Source organism: Eschscholzia californica, unplaced genomic scaffold (genome assembly GCF_041429995.1).
Source record: "Eschscholzia californica isolate CP2 unplaced genomic scaffold, dmEscCali1.0.p SCAF_2, whole genome shotgun sequence".
NCBI lineage: Eukaryota > Viridiplantae > Streptophyta > Magnoliopsida > Ranunculales > Papaveraceae > Eschscholzia > Eschscholzia californica.
The window spans coordinates 44,305,339-44,333,020 of record NW_028238309.1 but is presented as its reverse complement, the minus strand read 5'-3'; the positions used below and the strand labels follow the sequence as shown (position 1 = coordinate 44,333,020).

The 27,682-nt window shown below is 37.2% G+C and overlaps 6 protein-coding genes and 2 long non-coding RNA genes across 9 annotated transcripts; 5 read left to right on the top strand and 3 right to left on the bottom strand.

Moving 5' to 3' along the window:
- The first annotated feature begins 3,456 nt into the window (after nt 1–3,456).
- On the top strand, nt 3,457–4,909 carry LOC147558214 (uncharacterized). Its single transcript, XM_086659777.1, has 4 exons — nt 3,457–3,592; nt 3,692–3,769; nt 3,944–4,039; nt 4,640–4,909. Exons 1-4 carry the CDS (start codon nt 3,590–3,592, stop codon nt 4,730–4,732), a joined length of 270 nt encoding a protein of 89 aa, XP_086515903.1. The 5' UTR covers nt 3,457–3,589; the 3' UTR covers nt 4,733–4,909.
- Nucleotides 4,910–5,674: 765 nt separating this feature from the next.
- Nucleotides 5,675–9,206, top strand: LOC147558212 (uncharacterized). Of its 2 annotated transcripts, none has more exons than XM_086659778.1 (3): nt 5,675–5,931; nt 6,236–7,702; nt 8,272–9,206. In XM_086659778.1, exon 2 carries the CDS (start codon nt 6,244–6,246, stop codon nt 7,234–7,236), a length of 993 nt encoding a protein of 330 aa, XP_086515904.1. In that variant the 5' UTR covers nt 5,675–5,931; nt 6,236–6,243; the 3' UTR covers nt 7,237–7,702; nt 8,272–9,206. The 2 variants fall into 2 exon arrangements, with proteins under 2 accessions (XP_086515904.1, XP_086515905.1); XM_086659779.1 differs by having other exon boundaries at nt 5,749–5,931; nt 6,239–7,702.
- LOC147558213 (E3 ubiquitin-protein ligase UPL5-like) lies at nt 7,414–8,936 on the top strand. Its single transcript, XM_086658998.1, has 3 exons — nt 7,414–7,702; nt 8,272–8,420; nt 8,523–8,936. Exons 1-3 carry the CDS (start codon nt 7,414–7,416, stop codon nt 8,934–8,936), a joined length of 852 nt encoding a protein of 283 aa, XP_086515124.1.
- Nucleotides 9,207–9,788: 582 nt separating the features above from the next.
- Nucleotides 9,789–11,685, bottom strand: LOC147558211 (uncharacterized). Its single transcript, XR_015235459.1, has 2 exons — nt 11,140–11,685; nt 9,789–10,211 (listed from the first exon to the last, which is right to left on the bottom strand). It is a non-coding gene; the product is annotated as an uncharacterized LOC147558211 (long non-coding RNA).
- A 725-nt stretch (nt 11,686–12,410) lies between these two features.
- LOC147558210 (uncharacterized) lies at nt 12,411–13,328 on the top strand. Its single transcript, XM_086658997.1, has one exon. The coding sequence runs from the start codon at nt 12,411–12,413 to the stop codon at nt 13,326–13,328; it is 918 nt and encodes a 305-aa protein (XP_086515123.1).
- Nucleotides 13,329–14,944: 1,616 nt separating this feature from the next.
- Nucleotides 14,945–15,808, bottom strand: LOC147558209 (uncharacterized). Its single transcript, XR_015235458.1, has 2 exons — nt 15,313–15,808; nt 14,945–15,195 (listed from the first exon to the last, which is right to left on the bottom strand). It is a non-coding gene; the product is annotated as an uncharacterized LOC147558209 (long non-coding RNA).
- Nucleotides 15,809–19,448: 3,640 nt separating this feature from the next.
- On the bottom strand, nt 19,449–21,968 carry LOC147558208 (uncharacterized). Its single transcript, XM_086664567.1, has 3 exons — nt 21,750–21,968; nt 19,772–20,593; nt 19,449–19,664 (listed from the first exon to the last, which is right to left on the bottom strand). Exons 1-3 carry the CDS (start codon nt 21,757–21,759, stop codon nt 19,630–19,632), a joined length of 867 nt encoding a protein of 288 aa, XP_086520693.1. The 5' UTR covers nt 21,760–21,968; the 3' UTR covers nt 19,449–19,629.
- Nucleotides 21,969–25,999: 4,031 nt separating this feature from the next.
- LOC147558207 (uncharacterized) lies at nt 26,000–27,295 on the top strand. Its single transcript, XM_086658996.1, has one exon. It carries the CDS (start codon nt 26,000–26,002, stop codon nt 27,293–27,295), a length of 1,296 nt encoding a protein of 431 aa, XP_086515122.1.
- The last annotated feature ends 387 nt before the right edge of the window (nt 27,296–27,682 follow it).

Here is a 27,682-nt window from a genome sequence, read left to right as displayed (position 1 = left end):
TCCACAGAATAGTGGCAAGCAGAGTTTGATACGACGGTTCTTTGAAAGAGGGGGTGTTCTCCCAAGAGAAAATCCATTCTGCAACATTCGTAATATTCTCAGATATAATATTGAAGTAGAACCAGATATTCCTTGCAAGAGTACAGTGGAGGAGGGCATGCTCGATGGTTTCAATTTCAATGCAGTTAGGACAGATCAAACTATTATTAATATATTTACCAATTCTATCTCTCACTGGAAGAGATTTTGTACAGATTTTCCAAATGAAGTTTTTGATTCTGGGAATAGTAGGGAGATACCAGATAAATTTCCAGTTAGGGTTTGGTGGATGGGGGGAGTTCATACTAGTGCAAAGGATTTTATACATGGATTTAACTGTAAATTTTCCTGATTTTGTAAGCGTCCAAATTCTTTGGTCCATCCCCGCCACATCAATGGGAATGGATTTAATAAGGTTTTTAGTGTTGGAATCAAAATAGTTGTTAAGAGCTTCTTCATTCCACTCGTTATTACTAATCAGTTGGGCAACCTTAGACACCGGAGGGTCAAAATTATGAGTAGGAGGAGTATGGATGTCAGGAATCCATCTATCAGTCCAAATATTGATGTTCTCTCCATTGTGAACCTCCTATGCTATGTAATCTTCAATCTGGAGTAGTTGCTTCCTGATATTCTTCCACATCCAAGAGTGGTGTGGCTTAACCGGACCTGGGTTCTCATTATTAGGGAAATATTTGGCTTTAAGGAATCTTACCCAAAAAGCATTGGGATCCGCTTTCATCCTCCAAGCTAGCTTACTGAGCATAGCTTTATTGTCGAGTTCCGGATAATGAATACCCAAACCTCCCAGAGCTTTTGGCTTGCAAATGGAGGACCAAGGTATCGTACAAATTCCTTTGGACTTACCCCACCAGAACGACTTCTGCAAAGTCGAAATGCTTTTGCATATGTCTTTAGGAATGGCAAAGCATTGCATTTGGTATCGGGGTACGGCAGCCACGATTGTTGAGATAACTATCGTTCGACCAGCTTGAGAGAGGAAAGAGTGATTCCACTTCTCTAATTTGGACTTGATCTGAATAAGAATATCATTGAACGCTCTAGTCTTATTAGCTCCTATGAACAACTGCGCCCCTAAATATTTATCCGACGCTGAAGCATATTTAACCTTTAGCGAGCGCATAATAATACGCTTAAACTTCGGGTGAGAATTTTTGGAGAAGAAAATATTGGATTTCTTATAGTTGATCATTTGGCCAGAAGACTCACTAAAAGTATTAAGAATATTTTTGAGGATATGAATATTATCTATAGAGTTACGACCAAAAATAATACAGTCATCTGCAAAGAGGAGATGCGAGATCGTTAGGCTAGAGTTGTTAGCCGGAAAACCCATAAAGGAATCAGCTCCGGCGTCTGCTATGATCAGTCTACTAAGGCCCTCCATGGCTAGAGTGAAGAGAAAAGGGGAGAGGGGATCACCCTGCCTGATGCCCCTAGAAGGGTGGAAAATAGGTCCAGGGCGACCATTAATGAGCACTGACATGGAGGCTGTAGAGATGCATCTATGAATCATATTAATCCAATGCTCAGCATAACCTAGCTTTCTCATGATGTCTGTAAGGAAATTTCATTCTATTCTATCGAAGGCTTTCGACATGTCAAGCTTTAAACCAAAATATCCAGTCCCTCCTTTCATCTTCTTCATGGAGTGAATGATCTCCTGACCTATGACTATGTTATCTGAAATCTGCCTACCCGGGACATAAGCTGCTTGGAGGGGATTAATGATATCATTGAGGGTGACTTTAAATCTATCCGCTACGATTTTCGTAATAATTTTATAGGTCGTATTAAGGAGGCTAATAGGTCTATAATCCGCTGGAATCTGGGGGGTCGAAGATTTCGGGATAAGACAAATGTGAGTATGGTTCGATTCGGGGGGTAAAGTAAAGCCAACCTTGGTTGATAGGAAAGACGTCATGAGGGCTTTAGAAACCAATGGATGGGAATGAGGCCAAGACGTTCAATTCGAACTACTGGGAACCTGAAAAATCTCAACTTTGTGAACAACATGTCGCTCTACAGTCAAAAGGGAAAATCTCTTTAGCCAATCAGCTTCAGTGCATCCCCTCAGAGAGGAAAGAGTGACAGAGTACAGGCTTGACAGAAGAACTCTGAGCTCAACTCTCCTGACCCCAAAATGCAAAACCGATCGACTCTAAGTAGCAAGGATCAATCCAAGGGAAGTTCTTTCCCGAAAAATGTGAAAAAATATATATCGAAGGAAGAAAAGCAATCGAAATTAGAAGAATTTCCGATTTCCACAACGGATAAATTTTTTTTTTATGACTTAAAAAAATGGTGGGCAATACGTGGACAACCAATTTTCTTATATGGACAACTATTATTGGACCCGATACGAGCCAATTATGTTTGGTTTACTTGACTTTGATTTAATAAGGGGACAACTTCATAAAATCTTAAATATTAGTAATAGTTACTAATTTGTGGACCAATAACAAAAACATTAATTAAAAAAAAAAAAAAAAACCTAATTTCTATTCTTCCATAATCAACCATTACCAATATATCTCTTTCTCTAACTAGGTCGTTCATTTAGTTGCCAACAGGAAAGATGTATTTTTTTTTGTTAAGACCAACAGGAAAGATGTAAGTAATAACATATGTTTAGATTTCCTTCACAAGGCCACAAGGGAGTCCTACTTCAGTGCACATCATACGAGAAAGGTTGTCATCCATTCACACATGATAATGATCGTCCTCATTAAAACTGTCTTGGGGTTCCAGCCATTGTTAGTGACCCTTCAACATCAGAAAATGCCACACCAGCAAAAACAGTCCAGCTATGGAATTCAAAGAAAATGAGAGACCCACTTGGCGGATTATGTAAGGAGAAGTCGCATTGTGGGTAGTTGTTGACGATGTTGAATGCAATTTTTTTAGGAAACACGGGCGGATTTGTTTGATCCAAAAATTCAGTTTTCTAAGTTTTTTTGTTTTATTCTAGTGAGTTCTAAGGTTCATGAAGAAGAACAAAATTGGAAGAAAAGAGAAATAGATTTTGATCCAAAAATACAATGTCTCTCCAAGGTTTCTCTCTCTACAAATTTGTGGGTGATGAAGAAGAAGAATGTCTAGGGTTTATAGAAGAAAAGAGAAAGGACTTAGGATAAAATCTCTAATTCTTAAAAGAAAAGATTGAAAAATAATAGAGTGATGTCCCCTTAAATTTTGTTGTTCATATAAAAATTTCAATCTTTTTTATTTGTCCACATAAAATAGTTGTCCATATATAAAAATTGGTCGTCCATATATTGACCACCAAAAAAATGTGAGGTGACGTTGTTACATAGTGGACCATTAAAAAGGGCGGGGACGTCCACCTCAATTAAAACAGGTAAACAAATATAATCCTATTCGGTAAAGAAGACCTCTACCCAAACTTGACCTTGCTTTACTTTCTGAATTGCTCAACCGAACGAAACAGACGAAGAAGATCTCTCAAGTTTTTCCCCTTTCCGTTTCAGAATCAGAAGAAGAAGAAACCCTCAAAACCCCAGCCAAGATGGTAAATCTCTCTCTATCTCTCTGATCCTATCTTTCTCTCTCTACACTGGTTGACCTGTATAATCGAATAATCGATCTTCTTTCTGTTCTTTTTTTGCAGGTTTGTGTGATGTGTTTGGTCCCTCTCTTTCTCATCCCAATAATCAACATCTTACCATTACTTTTTGATATATTCATGGTAGTAGTTGAGAAATTAATAGATCAATTCAACTTCAATTCCTCAATTTTACATCTGAATCGATGCATCTTTTTTAATTTTTTATTTATTTAGGGTTTTTGTTAAAAATTTTCCTTGAATTTATCTTTAATCAGTTCTGGAATTTTAGGGTTTCTCTTTTTCTTTTCTTTGCAGGCGAAAATCTATAGGCTTTTAGGTTGGGAATACAGGAAACCAGAGAGAGTTCCTCCCTCTTGTCCATACAAGCCTGTAACTAACCAGGAAAATAAAGTAAGTTCTTAAATTGCTGCCCTTAAAATTTATGAATTCCCAGTAGTAGTTTTGATTTGTTTGAAAGATGAAAATTTGAATTATTCACCACGAAAAGTTCGAGTCGAGATCTTTAAAAGAATTGTTAGATTATATGATATATTTGTACTGCATCACAATGTTATAATGCATATTTTTCGAGTTCAAACACTCGAGAACGGATGGTTAGAGCCCATTGGATGCAACTCTCTTTGGAAACCGGCTTGAAACGAAAAGAATGCGAAAGACTTACGTACTTCGCTAATTCTAATGCTTAGACAATGTGGGATAACGCTAATTTCTCCCCTCAACGCAAGGGTTGAAGTCGCTGGGTGCTTCCCTCCTGGTTGGCCTGAAGTTAGTAAAACACTAGCTCTGGTACCATGTTAGACCATTAGAACTTATTGGGCCGAACACTCATGAAACTGGTCTTGCGTAGAATGAAATGCTCGAGACTTGTCTACTTCACAAACTCTAATTCCCAGCCATTCTAATACCACCAGAAGGAAAGCAAAAGATCATACGTTTTACTATGTTAAACGTTTAAGATTGAAGTTAAATTTCGATTCCTTTTCTTTATAGGTAGAGGATCCCCTCTTAAAGCATGTTCCAGAATTGAGCGAGGCTACTAATGTCACGAAAGCAACTGCGGCTGAGGATGATAAGCTTGACTGAGATTAGGCGCTGCAAAAAACATTGAACTTGTTATTGATGTTATATCTAATTATCTATGTATGATGACGAGTGAAATACGAATTCAGTTTTTATGAAGTCTCATTAGATATACTTGTTTCTCCAATTTGTTTCATTCAATTGCGTGTGAACAATGCAGGTATCTTTTGGTTCTCAAAATCATGTCACGTTCTTAGATTTCTCTTGTAAATTTATGTCAAGCTTTAGTTCTTTCCTTTCAGATATTCAGTCCTTTCGATCTAATTTAGGGCATTATCAGACACTTTAGTAGGGGCTGGATTGTCAGTCAATCAGGGAAAATGTTGACCTCATTAGTTCTTACTTGGGCTTTGGAAGTTCACAAATGTAACAAGATCAACATTTGGACTGATAATTGGATACCTTTGCTGACTTCCCCTCTTGAAAAAACAACTTAAAGTTTGTGTTAATGCAAGTTAAAATAACCTAAGAAAGTGAAGCTAAAGCAGCTCCTATGGACAAGACAACAGAACATCAGATAATCAGGCCGGAAAAGAGAATCAGTTTTGGATTATCTCTTGTGATTCAAAACCCCATAGAGAATTCAGAGAACCTGTTATTTCATCAAAGGGTAGTTCAAAGGGTAGTTCAGATGTTAATTGGGGTAAAAATGAGTTTGAGGAAGAGAGGAAATGGTTCGCAGCAGCAGCTGTGTTCCATGGGGTATTTTGAGTTGTTGAATTATTAGGTAAATGTTAGCAATCTTGTATATCCAACCACTGAATTCTCATCTGTCCCTCTCTAAATTCATTTACTCCAAAAACCTAGATCTGAAACCGAGCTTGTTGAGACTTGTTAATGGAGTTTCAACGAGTTTAGGTTTGCTAGTAGAGTTTATATTGGTGACGCATTATCAGGGAGTCCATCGTTACAGAGAATACTATATGTTTATCATTTAAGTTCACTGAGAGAGTTGCACGGAGACCCAATTATTTTCCTACTCCTTGCCGGGGGGGGGGGGGGGGGGGGGGAGAGTGGCTAGTAGCAAGTTGGGGAGGCGCTAGTAGAACTTCACCCGAGGGAATTCCTGATCCTTGACAAACTTGGATCTGGAGAACTACCGTCCTTTTCCATAAAATAAACAATCGAATCTCCGTTCTAGAGAGAGAGAGAGAGAGAGGGCTTCTCGTTCAAAATAATCTTAGGGCTAATAATCCAAGGAGGTAAGATTAACAAACGAATTACTCTTTACCTTCTTCTTTTAGTACACATACTCTGTCCAACTCTGTTTCTAAATTCAATAAAATTTTTATCTTTTTTCTTATATAGCCAGACTTGGGTAGAATAAATAATTTTCATAAAGTTGGATCTTTTCCTTATATTACCAGATTTGGGTAGAAGAAATAGTTCTCCTAAACTGTTCGTGGCAAAAGTTTGATCTTTTTCTTATAACCAGACTCGGGTTGAAGAAGTAATTTTCCGCTACTGTTTGTGTTAAAAAGTTTGATGTTTTTTTTTATGTTATAGCAGAGAGGATGGAAGACCACGAATTTTTAAAAACCGAATCAGAATTGATTGCTTATATAAGTGATTGTGAAAGTTTTGATGATGTTTTGGACACTGTTACGGAATACCTTTTAGCTCGAAAGTCCCATAAACAAGCAGCACGAGTCCTGAGAAATTTAGATGCTTCAATTTCATGTCTACTTGACGGTGGTGACGACGATGATGAATCTAGAGGAAAATACGTTTTATCAGGTATTAATAAATACTTAAAGCTCACACCTCGAAATCGTAAGAAATTAGAACATATGATGTTATTTGACTACTACGGAATGCATTACCAACTTTTCTATTTGTACCAATCCCCCATAAAAAATAATAAAGAGATAGCCGAAGAAGCAATTAGACTATTTCTCTATCCTAACATTCAATCCTTTCCCATACCCATTCAACATCGATTTGCTAATACAATTTTGGAATTTTGCGGTATTCTTCGTGATTACAAAACAACTTCAGAACGTTTATTGTACTACTCTTGTTGTCAAACTCTTGAATCTCTATTGAAATCAATTGGTCCTAGAAACACTTATAGATTCTTCCAGAATAGATCACCAAAGAACTATGTTCGTGACTTTTACCCTTTTGTAAGGGAGGTCACAAGAAAGTTGCTTCTGAATATGAAGATGATAAGAGAGTCGTGCTTCTGTAGAGTTCCTTTCGGGTTAAAATCTCGATTTGAGAGTGATGTGGATGAGTTCTCTATATTGACACTCCTTATGTGTACGAAAATTGAGGAACATATGGGAGAGAATGATCTATCACTGGACTTGCTTCGTTTGGTGGCTTTGGATGTGAGCGAGCCGTATTATGTGGAAGAGATTAAACCATTTTACGATGATTTTAATGACTTGCTCAACAACATTGATCTTGGTCTGACTTATATGGATGATGGAGTTGAGTACACAAGATGTACTGAATGTGGATTCAATCAGGGGTGGTCCTATTATCTCTTGATTCTCAAGTAATTAGATAAGATCTCGAAGTTGTATCATCCTGCAGAAAAGAACCTCTCCTCTTGCTTGTATTCTCACAAAGTTTCAATAAATAACCTTATTATGAATTCACAGAGAGGCGATGATCATCAATGGCTCCTTATACATAAGAGTTTATTATATGATAAATCTCGGAGACATTTGATAGCTATGATGTTCTCGGATCAGGTTAAGAATGGTTGTGATCACCCACAGACGATGAAGGTGATCATTGACAGGTCAAAGTTATTCATTGATTCTTTTGAACATGTTGGGCTTGTGAACCCCATTTTGTTGCGGAATGGAATCAACCCTCAGTTCAAAAATGAGGCAGCCCTTCATGCAGGTTATGGCATTCTCAGGGAGTGGCTTCTCTTGGTGTGCCAACATATATTCACTCAACAGGATTCTTTGTTCGTATCATGCCCACATGACCCTCAGAGACTCTATCCTACCAGAGGTATGTTCACGACTTCTACATTTATTCAACCTTTCGAATAACTCTTTATGTTGTTGTCAAATTATATTTTAGGATTATTTTGCGGAAGGGTTGTAAATAAATTCTAGATTTTGCGAAACTGGTGTGACTTTTTATTATTTTGAGGAGGTTCGTGGACTAACATTGACTCATTTAGTGGGAGTCAGCTTAACGACAATTAAGTTTAAGCTAATGACAGGTAGAGGTTAAATGAACTTAATCTAACCGAATCAAGTTAAACTCGAGACATTAGAAGAATTTATCTCTCTTCATAGGCAAAGAGATTCTGGTCTTTCATCAACTCCTAGGGCATATAAGTTAACGAAATCAAGATGTTCTAGGTGTTATCATACTGATTTTACTCAATGGTGAATGGAAGAAATGTAAATGGGACTAGCAGTAAACAATCCAATTTTGGAAAATTGGATTTTGGAGAAGAAATGAGTTCTTTTAATGCCGTTAGTGTAACTTAATTCTCTAGAGCTTATTTACAGCCTTTTCGCTATATAACCCTATAGTACAGTTCTCTTAGTCAATCTCTCTATTTGCAGCAAAAGCAGATTCTCAACAACTTGAGTATTATCGGTTCTGTGGTCGAGTGGTCGCTTTAGCATTGATGCACGACATACAAATAGGCATTGGATTTGATCGTTTGTTTTTCCTGCAACTAGCCGGAAGATCTATAATAACTTTGGAAGATGTGCGGGATGCAGATCCATACATGTATAAAAGCTGCAAAGATATTCTGGAAATGGATATTAAGTTTATAGATTCAGATGGTTTGGGATTAACATTTGTCTAGGAAACTGAAGAAGTAGATGAGTCTGGTTTTGGGAGGAAAATCGTGGAGTTATGTGCTGGAGGTACAACGATGGGTGTGTATAGTATCAACAGAGAAGAATATATACACCTTGTTATTCAACATTGCTTTGTGAAATTGATCGCGGAGAAGGTTAAGCTATTTATCCGAGGCCTTGATGATGTTCTTACTCGAAAACGCCGAAAGAACCTATTCCAGAGTATAGAGTTGGAAGATCTTGATGATATGCTGCTGGAAAGGACAATTTGTGAAAAAGAACGGGAAGAACAGAGAAGCCAAGATTATTCTCCTTTTCAGAGAATAATAGAAACGACCTTACCCGTCTCAAGGCCGAAGTCTTCTTCTCTGCCGTTGACATGCAGAGAGCAGCACATGCCGTTTCTTTACATTTGCTGATTAGTGTTAATAAATTATTTGTCGATTGAGGCAATAGTTTTGGTTTTATTGTTTTACTTGTTACCAAGGAAAAAAAAATTGAGTGTCTCAAAAAACTAAGTTAAACTGAAATGCATTGAGTGATAGATGAAATCATGATGCAGCTGCTCCTGGTGAGCAGGAGCACAAAATCATGTCATGTATTCATTCTTATATGTGTCTTGGTTATTAGTACAATAATGAAGGGTAACACTTACATGATGAAAATAAACATTTGAAGCAGTCATTTGGTGACATCAAAGTTGTCGGCTAAATTTTTGTATAACGGGAGAATCTTAATTCGGACACTACATTCCCGTATTCCTTTTTTTTTTGAGCAATACCATACTTTCATTCATTAGTGATAACAATCATAAAGTTACATGGTGGATAAGTCTTATTTCTCTCCTCTAAGTTTTTTCTAGGTCCTTATGAAATTCCAATTCATTGTTTGAAATCTCATTTATTAATCAATTAGTCAGGGCCAGCCTTGCCCAAAGCTTCTGCCCCAATGGGCCACATTCAAGAAGGTGCCTACAAATCTTTATGACCAGTTAGTTTTTTCAATCTAGGCCCAAAACCAACTAACATAAGAAAAGGCCCAAACTTAAAGTGCGCTGGATCATCTTTTCATTTGTTTTTTACTTTTCACCATATGGGCTCCACCAAAAATTTGAAATGTTTCATCAAATCAACCCTAATTTTGACCTTGCAACAGGAAAAAAAAAACTTAACTTCCACACATGTTTTTAACTGCTCCGTTTTCATCTCTCTCTCTCTCTCTCTCGGTCACTCTCTTTCACCCTACCCGCCTATCCCCCAGTTCTCTCTACATTTATTAAATAGAATGTGTTTATTTATGTTCCTTAAAAAAAAAACGATTCCATTAACTCAAAAGAAGTATACAAGAAGAGACAATTCAACTAAAAGAAGGCCTAACCAACCGTCATTCTTAGGAATCGTTCAAAGGTCTAGTTTGGTTAGCAAGTTCATCGGCTTTGCAATTAGCTGACCTATTTACAAATTTACAAATGAAATTAACAAAAGATGGACGTAAAGCTTTGATGTTGCAAATGGTGCTATGACTAGTTCAGTGAGCAACACTGAAATCTCCATTGATTGCCATAGTAACATGATTAGAATCGTCTTCCACCATCAGGTTCACAAAATTCATTTCTTCAGCCATTGATCTAGTTTGTAGTGCAGCCATAGTTTCCCCCTCGTCTACTGTCCTACATCGGATGATCGAGGATTTCCCTACAATACATGTAGATAGAGAATCATGAAATAAAATTCGCATAGCAGACACCTTGGAAAAAGAAATAGCGAAGTTGCATTTGATGAAATTTGGAGGAGGAGTCCAATCTTTTTGTATGTTAGGAGGCGACTCAATCTTATTCTTCATAATGAGAGTAATTTGAGCTGACACAAAAAGCTTTGATTCTCTATATACAAGAGGATACAGATGGAGTCTGGGACTGTAAAATAGTCTTGCATCTTGTTTTCTATATGATCCACCAAGTTGTTATAATATGTATGAAAGTTTCCTGAAATTCATCACCTTGGGCCAACAGTAGCTTCATGCAGTCAATAAAGTTGTCCCTCTAGAATACCTCAATTCTAACAGTTATGGGAAGGCTAAAGCACACTTCTCTGAAAAAGGGACATTCAAACAATAGGTGTTTCCAACCATCATATTGACATTTGCATAAGCTACAGGTACCGCTGGAGTCTAGATGAATGAACTTGGATAACACTTCAGCAGTTGGCAATGAGTTGTTTGATAATTTCCAAAGAAAAAGTTGAATTCTAGGGGCACATGTAAGCTTCCCATAGCTTCTTCCAATATTCAGACTCAAGCATCTCAGGTTGATGATTCAATGTAAGAGAATTGTACATGGATTTCACTGAATAAACCACTGACTTAGGTGTTGTTTGTTTTTTAAAATATTTCAGATCTGAAATCTGAATTTACCCCAATTCAGATTTCAGATATTTGTTTTTGTTATTTAAGAAAATCTGAAATGTTGGCTGAATGGAGTCCAGATCTGAATAGGCTGAAAAGTAAGCCACATTTTTCAGACTTCAAAATAAGTCTGAATACAAAAGCCCAAATCTGAAATGAGTTAAATGACACTAATAGCCCCACAAAATTAAAAATATTCTCATATGGTCAAACTTTTACCACCACTACCGGAAAAACCACCACCGGAACATACCACCACCGCCACCGGAACAGGAACAAGTTGACAACGAGACCACCACCATTCAAACAACCACCAGAAAAAATCACGACCACCACTGGAACAAGCCACCGCCCATCCAACCACCAGATAAACCACCACCACAGGAAGAAACCACCACCACTAACAGAAACCTATAGTCACCACAACCAAAATCCTAACTGATACTAAAGATCGGTAGAGAGAGATAGAGAAGGTTTCACTCACCCATCTAGAAAGAGAGAAAGAGAGAGAAACTAAAGATCGGTTAGAGAGAGAGGGATTCACTTGCTGAGAGAGAGGGACTTCCATTGCCGGATCTCCATCGTCAGAGTTCCATTTGTTAGAGAGAGGGAGGCTGAGAGAGAGAGACCGTAGAGAGATAAGGGTTTAGTTTAGTTTAGGTTTTGGTTTTCATTTTATTGCAATGAGAGGGAGGCTGAGAGAGATAGGGACGGTAGAGATAAATTAGGGTTTAGGTTAGGTTAGGTTTTGTTTTTTTTTGTTGCAACCAAAGGAGTGAGAAATTAGAGTTTAGGCTTTGTTTGTTTAGAGTGCCAAATAAGGGTATATATGTAAAAGATTAATTTTCAGACTTAATAATTTAGATGGAAAAACAAACATACTAACTTATAAAACCATTCAGCAATTTCAGATTCAACAATTTCAAATTCAGACACAGATAAAAAAACAAACAACACCTTAGTGAGGTTCCAGTTTACATTATCTGTAGTGTTAATTCTAATAGGAATGGAAGTGATTTTATGAGTTAGCTCGTCTGTGAACAACTGAGATATTAACGATTGGTTCCACTCAGGTGGATAGGTATTATGTATGAGCTGGTTTGCAGTTTGAATAGCATTGTTAGAAGAGGTAATGTTGAGGAATTCTGTTTCAGGAACCCACCTATCTAACCATATGTTAATTTGTTGACCGTTTCCAACTTCCCACATTGTCTCTCTTTCAATGGTAGGCAAGTTCTTGATAATCCATAACATTAATGTTGTTATTGCAGTAATATAATAAAGTTAGTACAACAAGAATTCACCGTTTTAATTTCCGTCCTCCTGCTAAAGATACATTTAATTTAAGTTTTATTTTTATTTAATTTAAGTTTTATTTTTAGACGGTTTGTATCATTTTTTTTTGTAATGTCATAGTTATGTTAAATTATTTGCCAACAAACTAAAGTATTTTCAACTATTTCAAATAGTAAACTCTTTACGATAGTGTAATGTGTAAAACTGATGTTTTGTATGTAATGTACTTGCAATCTAGGCTAAAACTATTTGAGTGGAAATGTTGTACCAATTGCCTCCCAGTGCGAGACAAAATAGGTAAATTCATTGGAGGCATTTTTAACTGTGGATATTGCAATGACAGGGAAACCATTAACCATGTGATGCTACATTGTGAATTCGCTAAATCTGTATGGTTTTTATTTAATATCATTTCAGAAAATATACACAGTTTGCAGGAGTGGATTATTTCAGGGAAGGATATTGATACAGACGCACAGGTTTTATTCTCAACAGTTCTGTGGCATATTTGGAAGGCTAGGTGTGAGAAATGTTTAGCTCAATCTCATACTACGCACGAGACGATGATTAACAGGATCAGAAGCTCCCCCAGGCTTATCAGTCTCAGTAGTGATAACGATGTAATGCAAGTCACCGAACAGCCGAGCCACTTTTCATCCTCATGCGTGGTGATACAAGTTGATGCCTCGTTCACGGACGTCACGGAGGTAGCTGGAGCTGGATGTTTCATGTTAGATGAGCAGTCATCGTTTAAGGCAGCGGCAGCTTACCTGATCAAAGGGCAAAATGCTGAAGAATGTGAATGTTGGGCTATCATAAAGGCGTTGGAGTGGGCTAAACATAACAACATCCATTGTCTCCGGATCGAAAGTGACAACCTAAATATTATTAGGCGCATAAACAATCAACAATCGACAGTCTACTGGCAATCGGAGAATCTTATGCTTATTATCAATCAGCTGGCAGTTGAGGTTGGTGAAGTGGGCTTTACTTTCATTCCGAGAGAGAGGAATATGAGGGCTGATCAGTTAGCAAAATGGGGCAGAATGCATGAAGGAAATTGGATGTGGCTGTCGGATCAGACGTTTAGGGAGGCTTTTCCTTTGGTTTAGGATTTCTTTTCTTTCTTTTGTTTCTCTGTTTCTCAACAAAAAAAAAAAAACAAAAAAAAAAAACTTTATTTTATTTTAGATGAACTTAAATGACCATTATTGTTGTTTGGAGACACATCTCTTCCCCATCTTATATGATATCCTATGGTCATTGTTCTACGAAGTCAATTCGGGAGTTTTAACAAACTCATTATTAAGAATTTTGTAGGCACGTGACTTCCAATTATGTGGGAGTTAGAATTACCTCTCCCTTTCAAGTCACTCAATGAAGGCTTTAATTTTGAATAACCTCCTCTCTTGATCCCTATTAGCATCACAAAAGTGAACCTAGATAACTATTGTGATGAATCGATTCAAGATTAAAGCCACGGGAATGATATTACATATGTCTTTCCGAATGAATTTTTGGATGTTGGAAAAGATGTTCAGGTTCTTACAAAGTTCGGGAAATTTAGGGCTGAATTGAACATATTGAGGGTTACCGAATGAGTTTGTTAAAACTCCCGAATTGACTTCGTAAAAAAATGACCATAGTTTTGACATTGGGGATAGGAGAGCCTAAGAGGAAATTTCAATTCCCGTATAATACAGAGGGCCCCATTTTCGGATTTTGTTTAGGCTACAAAAATATCAAGCCCCGCCGTCCAATTAGTGTCCATGCATACCCACTATACTAAAGAAGATTGATAGATTAGTCGGTACTGCTAGTTTCAAATGGATTGTCATATAGTTCGGACTGCAATGGACATTTCATAAACTCATTTTCGTCGTATTGACTTCCTTTGTTGTTTTCTCTCTAATGGTACTAGATGCATGGTATTTCGTTTCCAGTAGAAGCTCTATTTTCTTTATCAGTTATATGTACCTATTTATATCAAAGAAATATTATATATATATATATATCTATTATATAAAACACAATGGTGTTTTTTGAGCTCGACTGTTGATTTATCTCCGGATATTCACATCTCTTGGATTATCAGCATAGATCTACTCATCATAGGGTGGAAATATAACCACCAAAACTAATTACGTGGTTATATTTCCACCCTATGATGAGAAGATCTATGCTGACAATCCAAGAGATGTGAATATCCGGAGATAAATCAACGGTCAAGCTAAAAAAACACCATTGTGTTTTATATAATAGATTGCCAACATAGATATTCTCAAATGAAAGCTATGATGCTCACATTAAATTAAAATAGACCCAAATTAATAGAAAAGAAACATTAAAATAATGTGATTGTTTCTATAAGCACAGTTACCTGCCCTAGCCTAATATTCAAATTTTGTTCTTGAGGTACCCATAGTAAAGTTACTTGCAAGCCCTCAATATGTTCAATTCAGCCCTAATTCCTAGGTCCAAATCCTCAAATGAAAGCTATGATGCTCACATTAAATTAAAATAGATTAAATTAAAATAAACCCAAATTAATAGAAAAGAAACATTAAAATAATGTGATTGTTTCTATAAGCACAGTTATCTGCTCTAGCCTAATATTCAAATTTTGTTCTTGAGGTACCCATAGTAAAGTTACTTGCAAGCCCTCAATATGTTCAATTCAGCCCTAATTCCTAGGTCTAAATCCTCAAATAAAGCTATGATGCTCACATTAAATTAAAATAAACCCAAATTAATAGAAAAGAAACATTTAGAAACAGAGATTCATTAAAATATAAACCCTACTTAAACATTCCATAAGTACTTCCTCTCTCTACTTAAACTAATAGAGACTAAAATTGAAGATTCATTAAACTAAAGACATGATTCATTAAAATATAAACCCTAAACAAAAAGTTACTCTGTAGAAATATTTGTTTGTCCATTTGAGAGTTTGAATCTTGAAACAACCATTATTCTCCCCTGCACACCAATAACACAGACAAGTTTACAATCACAAGTAACACATTACACTACAAATTCAACAAATGTTTTAGTTGAAAACACTTGAAATCACTTGAAATCACTTGAAATCAGTACCTTAGAAGGTCAAAATCCATAGAGTGCCTTTTTCTGCAATTTCTTGATTTTGTTTTTCAGATTTCTCCTTTGGTGAACAATTTATTTCTCAGCAGCAGATAGGTTTTGTTTTGTTTTGTTTTGCTGATTTCAGCTATCAGTGGTTGCTCTTTCATGTTGGTTTCATCACACCAACCAATAGAAAACACTAATCCCTTGATCTTTGAATCTCATGCTTGTTACAAGATACATGAGTAGGAATAAAGAAAATCAAGATAAAGTATATGTACCTTTCTCCATTGTAGTAGATGGTTTATTTAATCTTTATCTTCAACTATCTTCTCTTCTTTCAATCCTTAACCTTCTTGCTTCTATATGAGATGGAGTAAAGTAAGTAGAGATGAAGAAGACTCTTTTCTCTTTCTCTTCTCTAGCTCTCTAAGTGATGGACAAGAACTAGACTTTCTAGAGCAAGAGCCCCTAGCCTTCTTTCTCTAAACTCCATCTCTATTTATACAAGTCTCTAATCCATCATAGAGTTTGTATAAGAAGCTACATGGGTGGCAAGTGTCCCTTAATGTGTCAAACAAGAAGCCATTTGGTGTAGACACAAGACAAGTGTCCTCTTATGTGTCAAACAACAAGCCATTTGGTGTAGACACAAGACAAGTGTCCTCTTATGTGTCAAACAACAAGCCATTAGGTGTAGACACAAGACAAGTGTCCTCTCAAGCTTATAGATTATCTTGGATTGAGTTTTCTTAAGCCCACTCCTTTATGGGCCTTGATTGTATGGGACATATAGGTATGGGTCTTGTACTTGCTCTATTTTGCATAAAGCACACTTAAAATGTACAAGCCCATCTTACATTCTCCCACTTGGCCCATACAATCTAAGGCAAAACAAAATAAATTTATTTTTAATAAAATTGGTTTTTCGAAATACTCGATTAAGGGCTTCAGACTAAGAAAACAGACATGCGCGCATTTTTAACAAAACATCTCAATCCATATCTAGTACATCATAATATCATCAATAAGAAAGTTGTTAATGCGAGTCATGGCGGTTACACGTCTTAAAACGACACGTTTCCTTCCATGTACCACAACACAACAACCCACCTATCATGATCATCATTAGGAGTATAGTTACAAATCTATATACATAACTAGATTTGCTTCAATTCAGCTAGAAATCTTATCAAGACAATTTCTATCTTTCTAAGACTGTTCTTGTTGCTTTTCAACTCATTTTCAATTATGTGCATATATGAGTAAACAAGAATATAGAAACATAATATCACGAGATCTCAAAAGTGTTTATAGAAAACCTTCATGCTTATTCAATCCATATCATTATAAGGATTACTAAGACCCATTGTTGCAACATGTTCCTTAAATGTCTTAGTGTTCAAACCCTTAGTTAATGGATCTGCTACCATAAGCATAGTAGTAACATGTTCTATAATCACTGTATGTTTTCGAACGTTCTCTTTAACGATAAGATATTTGAGTTCGAGGTGTTTGCTTCCCCTTGAGCTCGAATACTTATCATTCTTAGAGAAGTATACTGCGGCGTTGTTATCACAATAAATTCTCAGCGGCTTGTTTATAGAGTCGACAGTTCCAAACCCTGAGATAAAATTCCGCAGCCATAAAGCATGAATCGTGACTTCATAACATGCCACGAACTCAGCCTCCATAGTGCACGACGCATATATGCTTTGCTTAATGCTTCACCAGGATATGGCTCCACCTGCTAAAAGAAACACATATCCTGAAGTAGACTTTCTGCTGTCACCACATCCAGCAAAATCAGAGCCTGAGTAACCCTTTACTTCCAGATTATCAGTTCTTCTGAAAATAAGCTTATAATCTTTGGTTCCTTGCAAGTACCGCATCACGCTCTTTGCAGCTTTCCAGTGAGCCATTCCTGGGTTACTTTGGTAACGTCCAAGCATACCCACTATAAAGCTAATATCAGGACGGGTACAAATCTGAGCATACATAAGGCTCCCTACGGCAGAGGCATAAGGAATATTTCCCATTCCTTTCTTTTCAGGATCATTTTGTGGGCATTGCATGAGATTGAACTTATCCCCTTTCATTATTGGTGTTTCGATTGGTGAACACTCTTTCATGCCAAATCTCTCTAGAACTCTTTCGATATACTTCTTCTGAGACAATCCTAATAAACCTTGTTTGCGATCTCGGAAAATTTCAATTCCGATAACAAAGTTTGTCTCATCCATGTCTTTCATTTCAAAGTTCATAGAGAGAAATTTCTTGGTGTCATATAATAAACCAAGATCATTATTGGCAAGAAGAATATCATCCACGTATAAAACCAAAGATATGAACTTACTCCCACTAGCCTTCTGGTATATACATTGGTCAACAATGTTATCTTTAAATCCGAAAGCTGTAATGGTATCATTAAACTTAAGGAACCATTGTCGGGAGGCTTGCTTAAGTCCATATATTGATTTATTAAGCTTACACACCATATGTTCCATCCCTGCTTCTGAGTAGCCTTCTGGCTGCTCCATGTAGACGTCTTCATCTAAACTCCCATTCAGAAAAGCTGTTTTCACATCCATTAGATGAAGCTCTAGATCATAATGAGCCACCAAAGCCATAATGATTCTAAGTGAGTCCTTTTTAGATACAGGCGAAAATGTATCATGATAATCGATGCCCTCTTTCTGAGTGAAACCCTTTGTAACAAGTCTGGCCTTATGTCGTTCAATTTTGCCCTTAGAGTCGAGTTTAGTCTTAAAGACCCATTTACACCCGATTTTCTTACACCCTTCAGGAAATTGAACTAGATCCCAAACATTATTCTGTTTCATTGATTTCAACTCTTCGTTTATTGCATCAATCCACTTAGAAGAATCATCACTTTCAATTGTTTGTGAAAATGAAACTGGGTCTTCTTTACTCGTTCCAATGTCGTATTCAGATTCCTGAAGGTACACCAAATAATCAGGCGAGATAGCAGGCTTTCTTATTCTCCGAGACCTGCGTAGCTCTACTGGATTATGAGGTTGTGGGTCAGTCATTTGTTGTTTAGCATCATCAGTGTGATGACTCCCAATAGGAACAACAATCTTCTCAGAGTGTAAGGGAATAGGAACTGCTACCCTTACTTCTTCAATAACCACATTTCGTGGTTCAGGACTCCCACTAGTCTCAAAATCCTCCAGGAATCTAGCATTACCAGTTTCAACAATTCGAGTTGTATGGTTAGGACAATAAAATCTATACCCTTTTGATTTATCAGGGTAACCAATAAAGAATCCACTGACTGTTCTTGAATCCAATTTCTGTTCATTTGGGTTATAAATCCTAGCTTCCGCTGCGCAACCCCAAACATACAAATGTCTCAAACTGGGTTTCCTTCCAGTCCACAACTCAAATGGAGTTTTCGGAACTGACTTACTGGGAACTCGGTTTAAGACATATACAGTCGTCTTAAGAGCATCTCCCCACAACATAACGGGTAGAGTGGAACTAGATATCATGCTCCTAACCATATCCATTAAGGTTCGATTACGCCTTTTCAGCAACACCATTCTGCTGCAGCGTTCCAGGCATTGAATATTGTGCACAAATGCCAAGCTTTTCAAGGAGTTTGGCAAATGGACCGGGATGTTGACCCGATTCATCGTATCTGCCATAATATTCACCACCCCTATCCGATCTGATGATTTTCACTTTTCTTTCTAGTTGCCGTTCAACTTCAGTGATAAATACCTCAGCTACACTTACCGCTTGAGATTTATCATGCAACAAATATATGTATCCATAACGTGAAAAATCATCTATAAAGGTGATAAAATATTTCTCTCCACCAATAGAAAAGAAGTGGAGAAAGGTCCACAAATATCAGTATGAATGATCTCAAGAAGATTTCTGCTTCTTGTGGCTCCTATCTTGGTGTGTGTTGTTGTTTTTCCTTTTATACAATCAACACATGTCCCAAAATCAGTGAAGTCTAGGTTCGTAAGAATCCCATCCTTCACTAAGCTCACCATTCTTTCTTCCGAGACATGTCCCAATCTTTTATGCCACAAGTTAGCAGAATTTTCTTTAATCTTGTTACGTTTAATTTCAAAATTAACAATATAAGGCAGGGTTAAAAGAGTTTTTGCAAATTGATTATCAAGACTGATTTTATAAAGTTTACCACTTACAATATCAGAACCCACAACTGAAGAGTTTTTAACAAGATCAAAACGCTAGTTACCTAAAATGTAACCAGTATTTAAAACCAAACTATAAGTGCCTATAGCTAAAACTTCAGAAAGGGACTCGTTTCCCATTAAAATAAAACGCTCAGTCGGACTTGGGGTTCTGCTTGTAAGGAATCCCTGCATTATTTTGAAAATATGAATATTAGCGCCAGTATCAATCCACCAAGTATTAGAGGGAACTTCAATAAGATTTGATTCGAAATTTGTTAGAGCTAAAAGCTCACCTTTCTTTTCAAACCAAGCCTTACGTTTTGGACAGTCAGCTAGAAAATGTCCTTTCTTTCTACAGAAATGACATTTCCATTTAACCTTCTTCTGAATATGGCCCTGAGATACTTGAGCAGGTCCATCATACTTTGGTGAATTAATTTTCTTTCCTTTCTTTAGCTTCCATTTATTTTTCTTTACTTCTTGAGGGACCATATGAACTGAAAAACTTTCTTGTTGCTTAAGCCTTGTCTCCTCTTGAACTAACATACTTGAGAGTTCATTTACATTCCATTGTTCTTTCAGTGAATTATAATTCATTTGGAATGTACCATACTGAGGAGGCAAGGAGCTCAAAATAAAGCGAACAATGAAAGGTTCATCCACGTTCATACCAAGTCCTTTCAACTTTGCTGCAATGCTTGTCATTTCTATAATATGCTCTTGCATTCCCTTAGTACCATTAAACTTCATGGTAGTTAATTGAGCCATTAATGTGCCCGCTAAAGACTTATCAGCAGCACGAAATCTTTCCTCAATTGCCCTGATGAATTCCTTAGCATCATCAATTTGAGGAAGAGAAGACTTTATGTTGCTCGCAATTGTCATTCGCATAAACATTAGGCTTAATCTGTTCGATCTCTCCCAGGCCTCAAACAAGTTTTTATAATCCACACTACTAGAGACAGTAAGAGCAGTGGGTCTATCATACAATAATGAGCGATCCAAGTCAAGAACACCTAAGGTGAATCTGACATGTTCACTCCATTCAGAAAAGTTTGAGCCTGTGAGCATGGGAACAGATGCAGCTTGCGAATGAAGTGATATAGGAGCTGAAACTGCAAACATCAACCATCACATTATATTATAAGCAACTAATAAAAATATAAGGATCGATAACAAATTATCCTATAAACAAAAATGGCACCATCATAATTTATCCTTTGGGACTAAATTAAGAGATACGTGCAAACAACACAAGTGATCATCATTAATCATTCATTTATTGTATCATCTAACCACAAAAAGGTTTGTCACCTTTGGGCAACACAAACCAAGTTGGCTAAGTCATACAATACCACACATCGATTAATTATTGTAATTCATCTTTGGACAAATCATAAGACAATAATAATCGACCAATTAATAAATGATGTCATAACATTTCATGCATAAGACTATAATGAACTATAACATATGTGTTTCTCTACTCCATAGATTGCTTTGGCAATCTTTCATAATGGTTAAACACATAATTTATTGTTCACTAAGATCTCATTTTATTTAAATAAATCATGAGTCACACTAAATACAAACACTAAGGTATTTAATTAATCACACATACTCATTTTTCTTTAATTATGTATTCATGTGCATAGGAGTAGTAGCAAGTATGTAAGAACTATGACCATTAATTAGTTCTCACCATGCAACCAATAATTACCAAACATTGGTTTAACCTTAATCATATCTTCACAATTTTTTTTTTATCATATTAGTTAATTTCAAAGTAATAAAATAATGAACTACTATGACATAACTTGCCTCCACCTTTCTCCATGAAGAAAATAATACATGAATACACATATTAACACTTAATTGCAAATCTCTACAAGCAATTAAGGGTCTACCGGAAAACCTTTCTCCGATCACCGGAAAAAATTTTAGAGATGTATTTTCCATAAATAACCATAATATACACATGCATGAACTTCTTATACATAATAGTAACTCATGCTTATATACTAACATCTCTCTAAATAAGATCATATCTAAATCATGCATGAGACTATAAATCTATATAAATAACTACCCTCCTTTCAAGAACAAACATGAGATTCATCAACCATGGGCTCTGATACCACATGTTTGCTATTTCATGTTGGTTTCATCACACCAACCAATAGAAAACACTAATTCCTTGATTTTTGAATCTCATGCTTGTTACAAGATACATGAGTAGGAATAAAGAAAATCAAGATAAAGTATATGTACCTTTCTCCATTGTAGTAGATGGTTTATTTAATCTTTATCTTCAACTATCTTCTCTTCTTTCAATCCTTAACCTTCTTGCTTCTATATGAGATGGAGTAAAGTAAGTAGAGATGAAGAAGACTCTTTTCTCTTTCTCTTCTCTAGCTCTCTAAGTGATGGACAAGAACTAGACTTTCTAGAGCAAGAGCCCCTAGCCTTCTTTCTCTAAACTCCATCTCTATTTATACAAGTCTCTAATCCATCATAGAGTTTGTATATGAAGCTACATGGGTGGCAAGTGTCCCTTAATGTGTCAAACAAGAAGCCATTTGGTGTAGACACAAGACAAGTGTCCTCTTATGTGTCAAACAACAAGTCATTTGGTGTAGCCACAAGACAAGTGTCCTCTTATGTGTCAAACAACAAGCCATTAGGTGTAGACACAAGACAAGTATCCTCTTATGTGTCAAACAACAAGCCATTAGGTGTAGACACAAGACAAGTGTCCTCTCAAGCTTATAGATTATCTTGGATTGAGCTTTCTTAAGCCCACTCCTTTATGGGCCTTGATTGTATGGGACATATAGGTATGGGCCTTGTACTTGCTCTATTTTGCATAGAGCACACTTAAAATGTACAAGCCCATCTTACAATCAGATCTCTCTCAGTACGATTTGATTCTGATCGATTTGCTTTACATTTTCCCTGTTTGATTGATTTCAACCTTGTTTTCAATGATTTCATCTCCTGAATTCCAAGAGTGAGTGGGATTTGGGGTAATTGTTGATCGATCTGGGTTAGTGGGAGTTGGCCTAATTGTTGTTGCTCGAGCTGGGTTATTGTCTCCAAGATGTTCTCCGCCATTTTTGTGAGCTTTTAAACTTTTTTGTTAGAGAACAAATTTCCTAGTTTCTAGCTTTTTAATTACTACTATTTGTAGATAGGGTAAATGTTGCATTTGCTATAGGAAGATCCTGCCTAGTATAGGCAGTTCATCACAGAGGGAGATCAGATAAATAAATCTAGGGTTATTTCTTTTGGCCCCTTAGTTTGTGACAAGTTCCTTTGTTGGCCCCGTATCTTTCAAAAATGACTTTCATTTTATAAAACTGTCTTTAACACCCAATTTTTGTTTGTTTCCCTTCAATTCTTCTTATTATTATTACAGAAGAAGAATCAGATTTAGTATTACTCTCACCAATTTTGTGTTGAGCATCTCATCCACATATATATAGGAAGAAAATCTAGGGAAGAAAAATATATGATGGGATAGACTTGAGTTTTTTAAAGAGAGAAAGCAACAAAGAAAGTTGATGTGAAAGAATTAAAATGAAGATATTTCTAAATTATTTTAGAAAAGTAACAGTTTATGGACGGAAAAAAGAAAGGGCCGTGTGATATTTTTTGATAAACTAGGAAGTCAAGCGGGAAGCTGATCATAAACTATAGGGTCATTTTCGGAAATAACTCTTGTATAAATAAACCTTATGTTTGTACATTTTATAATGCAATTAAAGGGGTTAGTAGTTCTTTTATTCATGAATTATTCGACCATCTTCGTCGAAAGGGTGTTGAGCATCTCATCCACATATATATAGGAAGAAAATCTAGGGAAGAAAAATATATGATGGGATAGACTTGAGTTTTTTAAAGAGAGAAAGCAACAAAGAAAGTTGATGTGAAAGAATTAAAATGAAGATATTTCTAAATTATTTTAGAAAAGTAACAGTTTATGGACGGAAAAAAGAAAGGGCCGTGTGATATTTTTTGATAAACTAGGAAGTCAAGCGGGAAGCTGATCATAAACTATAGGGTCATTTTCGGAAATAACTCTTGTATAAATAAACCTTATGTTTGTACATTTTATAATGCAATTAAAGGGGTTAGTAGTTCTTTTATTCATGAATTATTCGACCATCTTCGTCGAAAGATGGTGAGGGAAGATTTTTTGAGGAGAGAGAGTGTCCCGAGTGACGTAAGCTAGGGTTTTTTTCTTCCTCCTTTTCATCTTCCTCTTTCACGTTCCTCGGCGGCGCTTCCACTGTAATCACCCTCCACACAAACCTCTTTCTGTCTCGTAATTACTTCGGGAGTGAAATCTTCTCTCTCGAGAAACAACATCATCATTAGATCCGTCGAAAAGTTCATAATCACTTTTGAGGCTCCCTAATTATTTGCATCAGCATTCAAAGTGGCAGTTGAGAGACTCGATCGGCGAGATAGCGGATCCACCCAAAGATCCACAACTATCTATTTCCCGAGGACAGCAGTAACGAGGATTGGGTGCATTTCCTCTCGGAGTTAAGACAGAAGGGCAGAATTAAACGTCTCGGACACTCAACCGTCAAGTCCCAGTGCATATCCATCAAGGTAATCCACATTTACTCTCTCTTTCCCTCTCTCTCTCTCTCTTTCTTTTCTCTTTCTTCTCCTAGTTTCTCTTTCACGCAGGTCTTTCATCTTCTCCTTGTTGTATGGTCTTATTTTTGTCTCTTCTCCCCATTTCTCTCTCTAGAATGTGGGCAGTCGTCACCGGAGCTCGAGAGTAGGCTGCTCTGGTGGTGACCTCTCCCCAATCCTCTTGCATGCATTATAATCATGGTTTATTGGAGTTTCCTGGTTATCGTCCTTAGTGGTTTGTCCGGCTCCTCCTCCCCTCTCCTATTAAATCACCACCATTCAATCTTCAGTCCATCCTCTCCTCACTTTACCACTTTTCCTTTTTCTCTTCATCCTATCAATATCAATGGCCTCTCAATCCACTCTTACCTCTCGTGGTCGCCTTTCCATTCGTTTTGACAAACCCTCAACCAAACCAGAACTACAACCTATTTCTCAAGGTTTTGTTGCCAGATGGTGCAATCCTTATGAGGCCTCCCTCAATTTCATCAAGAGTCTTCTGTATCCACGGTCTCGTTTCTTTAGAGACTGTGATTATGCCCTAACCCAAGGTCCTATTAATACGTTTCTGATTAAACCCAAAAGCCTCTTCGTCCTTAATGCTCTCAACTTTGGGAGGCCCTGGATTCTTCGGGGAATGCTACTGGTCCTCAAACAGGTTGAGTTTCCACTTACAGAGGGCTCAGATGACTTATTCTATGAGCCTTTATGGTGTACTTTATATCGGATTCCGCAGTCGATACAGAACAAAATTGATCTTGATGCCATATTTGGAAGTATGGGTAAGATTATCCAAATCCGTCCTCGTAACCTAGGGTGTGTAAACAATCCTGTCATTCGGATTCAGTTCTTATATGACGTTCGATCACCACTGCTGGTTGTAATCAATCCTATTTTTAATGATACGGTTTCGGAGATCAAGATAAGTTACCAGAAATTTCCAGGGGCGATCTGCCAACACTGTAGAATTGTTGAACATCCTCTGAATCGATGTCCCTCTCCACTTTAATACTATTTCTCCGGTGATGATGAGCAGTCCGACTCAGATCCAATGGACGATACTATGGATGATACTATCATCGTGTCCCCTGATCCAGTAGAGCCCATTCTTCTTGCCCCACCTCCATCTCCTGTTCATCACCCCACTCCTCCCCACCTTCTCTTCAATCCAACTGGAAAACGTAACCGTGATCAAGCAAGTCACCATTCCATTAGTTCATCAGAGTACTCAGAGTACTCAGAGGAGGATAACCAGATTCAAGCCATGTTCTCAGATAACCAGGAAACTCAGACTCTACTTGAGGAGTCGATGATCTTGTCTCGCAGTCTGAACATCTAAGTGCAAGGGGAAGAAGGGGAAGGTGTAAACCCACCAGTTTAGAATACCTAGCTCCATCTTTTCTGTGGTTTGTTGTGTTGCAAGTTTAGTTTTTTTAGTTTGTTCTGTTCTGTTTCCTTTGTTTAGTCCTTGTTCTTGGATAGAGTCGCTTTTTGTTCTTTCCTGGTACCAGTAGCCATAGAGCTTGCCTTTGATCCTTGTTGAATCAGAGGCTTAGCTGCAGTCTACTCACAGGGTCGACTTAGACTCTTGTTAGGTTGCTTCCCTTTTGGCCCTTTGGCAGCTAGTACTAGTCTGTTTGTTGCAACTTCATGGTTATATTTTGTGTGATATGTTTATGATTGTCTAGTTTTTATGTTAATGTCTATTCTAGTTATTATGTTAATGTTAATTTAGTTTTCTTGTTATTGTTTTCTCGTTTTTATTATTCCTAGTTGTTTCTCCTCTCTTTTTTCTTTTCCTGGTTTGTGGATCCGTTTCTGTTTCCTCCTTTGTTCTTTGATCTCTTGGTGGGGGGCCTTTAGATATTTTCATGGATCAACCAAAACCAGACTTGTCCATTTTAGCTTGGAACATTCGGGGTTGTGGGCAATACTTGAATAGAAAGCATCTTTATAGGTTAATTAAGACCCACAAACCTGACTTTATTTTTCTCTCAGAGACCAAAAGCACCACTAATCACCTTAATAAAATTCTCAAATTTCATGCCAATTATAATCTTGTAGTGGTGGAGCCAAAAAATAAAGCGGGTGGTCTTGTTCTTTACTGGACCAATGATTATGAGGTCAATACCATATATGTTGATGATCATATGATTCACACTAGATGTACCCACAACGATAATGGTAACAGTTTTGTTCTTACGGGCTTCTATGGAAGCCCTTATCGGAAAAACCGTATGACCCCCTGGGTTACCCTTAGTAATCAGAAGATAGAGTCCACGGTCCCATGGGTGGTCATTGGTGATCTCAACACCATTTTACATCCTTCGGAAAAGGAGGGAGGTAGAAACGAGATTTCTGGCCAGGTCACTAAGATCAATCAGAGGATTAATAACCTAGGCCTTAGGGATGCGGGTTATAAGGGCACCACCTTTACCTGGACCAATATACAATTTAAAGGCAATCTCATTAAAGAGAGGTTAGACCGAGCCCTCACGAATCATTCATGGCTTACGGACTTTCCCTCTTCTCTGGTTACTCATCTGCCGGAAGTTGGTTCGGATCATATTCCTATTCTTCTGACTACCTCGCCTACTGCTAATCTTGGTAAGCGTCCTTTCAAATTCATTAGGACGTGGATGTCCCATCCGGATTGTGGTGACTTTATCAGAGATCACTGGCCTCCCAATCCCCAGTCTATCCAACCTAAACTGAACCATTTAGCGATTAATCTAGCTAGGTGGAATAAACATGTGTTTGGTCACCTAGACACCCGGATTCGTAATCTTACTGAGGCTCTTCAGCAAGCTGATAGTTGTGAGAATGTTCACGATTTAAATCATCAATTAGAAGAAGCCTATAATCAGCTTGAGAGCCTTTGGAAAGATAAATCTAGGAATGACAATATCCATCTTGGTGATCAAAACACCAAATTTTTCCATGCTAAAGCTATTAATCGGAATCGGAAGAACCGTATTACGGCTATTAAGGACAACAATGGTACTTGGGTTCAGGAGGCCTTAGATATTGCTAACATCTTCTCTACCAACCTTTGTAACATTTCCACTACTTCAGATTCGATTATCTCTGATGAATTACTGGATCTTTTCATAGAACAAATTACCGACTATACTAATCTTGCCCTTACTTGCGTTCCTTCGGATTAGAAAATTTATGCTTCCATCATGTCGCTTAAAGCTGATTCGGCCTCGGGGCCAGATGGTTTTCCACCTCTTTTCTATCAAACTAATTGGGATACTGTGAAGGCAGATATCATCAAGCTAGTTTCGGATTTTTTTATTCATACTCATCTCCCTGAGCAGGTCAATCATGCTCATATCTGTCTCATCCCTAAAACCAAAACCCCTCAGACCACGGCTGACTATCGTCCCATTAGTCTTATGAATACCACCTATAAAATCATCACCAAGATTTTGGCTAATCGCCTTAAACTTGTGCTTCCCGATATTATTTCGCCTTTTCAAGCTGCTTACGTTCCCGGGAGGCAGATAACTGATAACATCATCATCAGCCAAGAAGTGGTTCACTCCTTT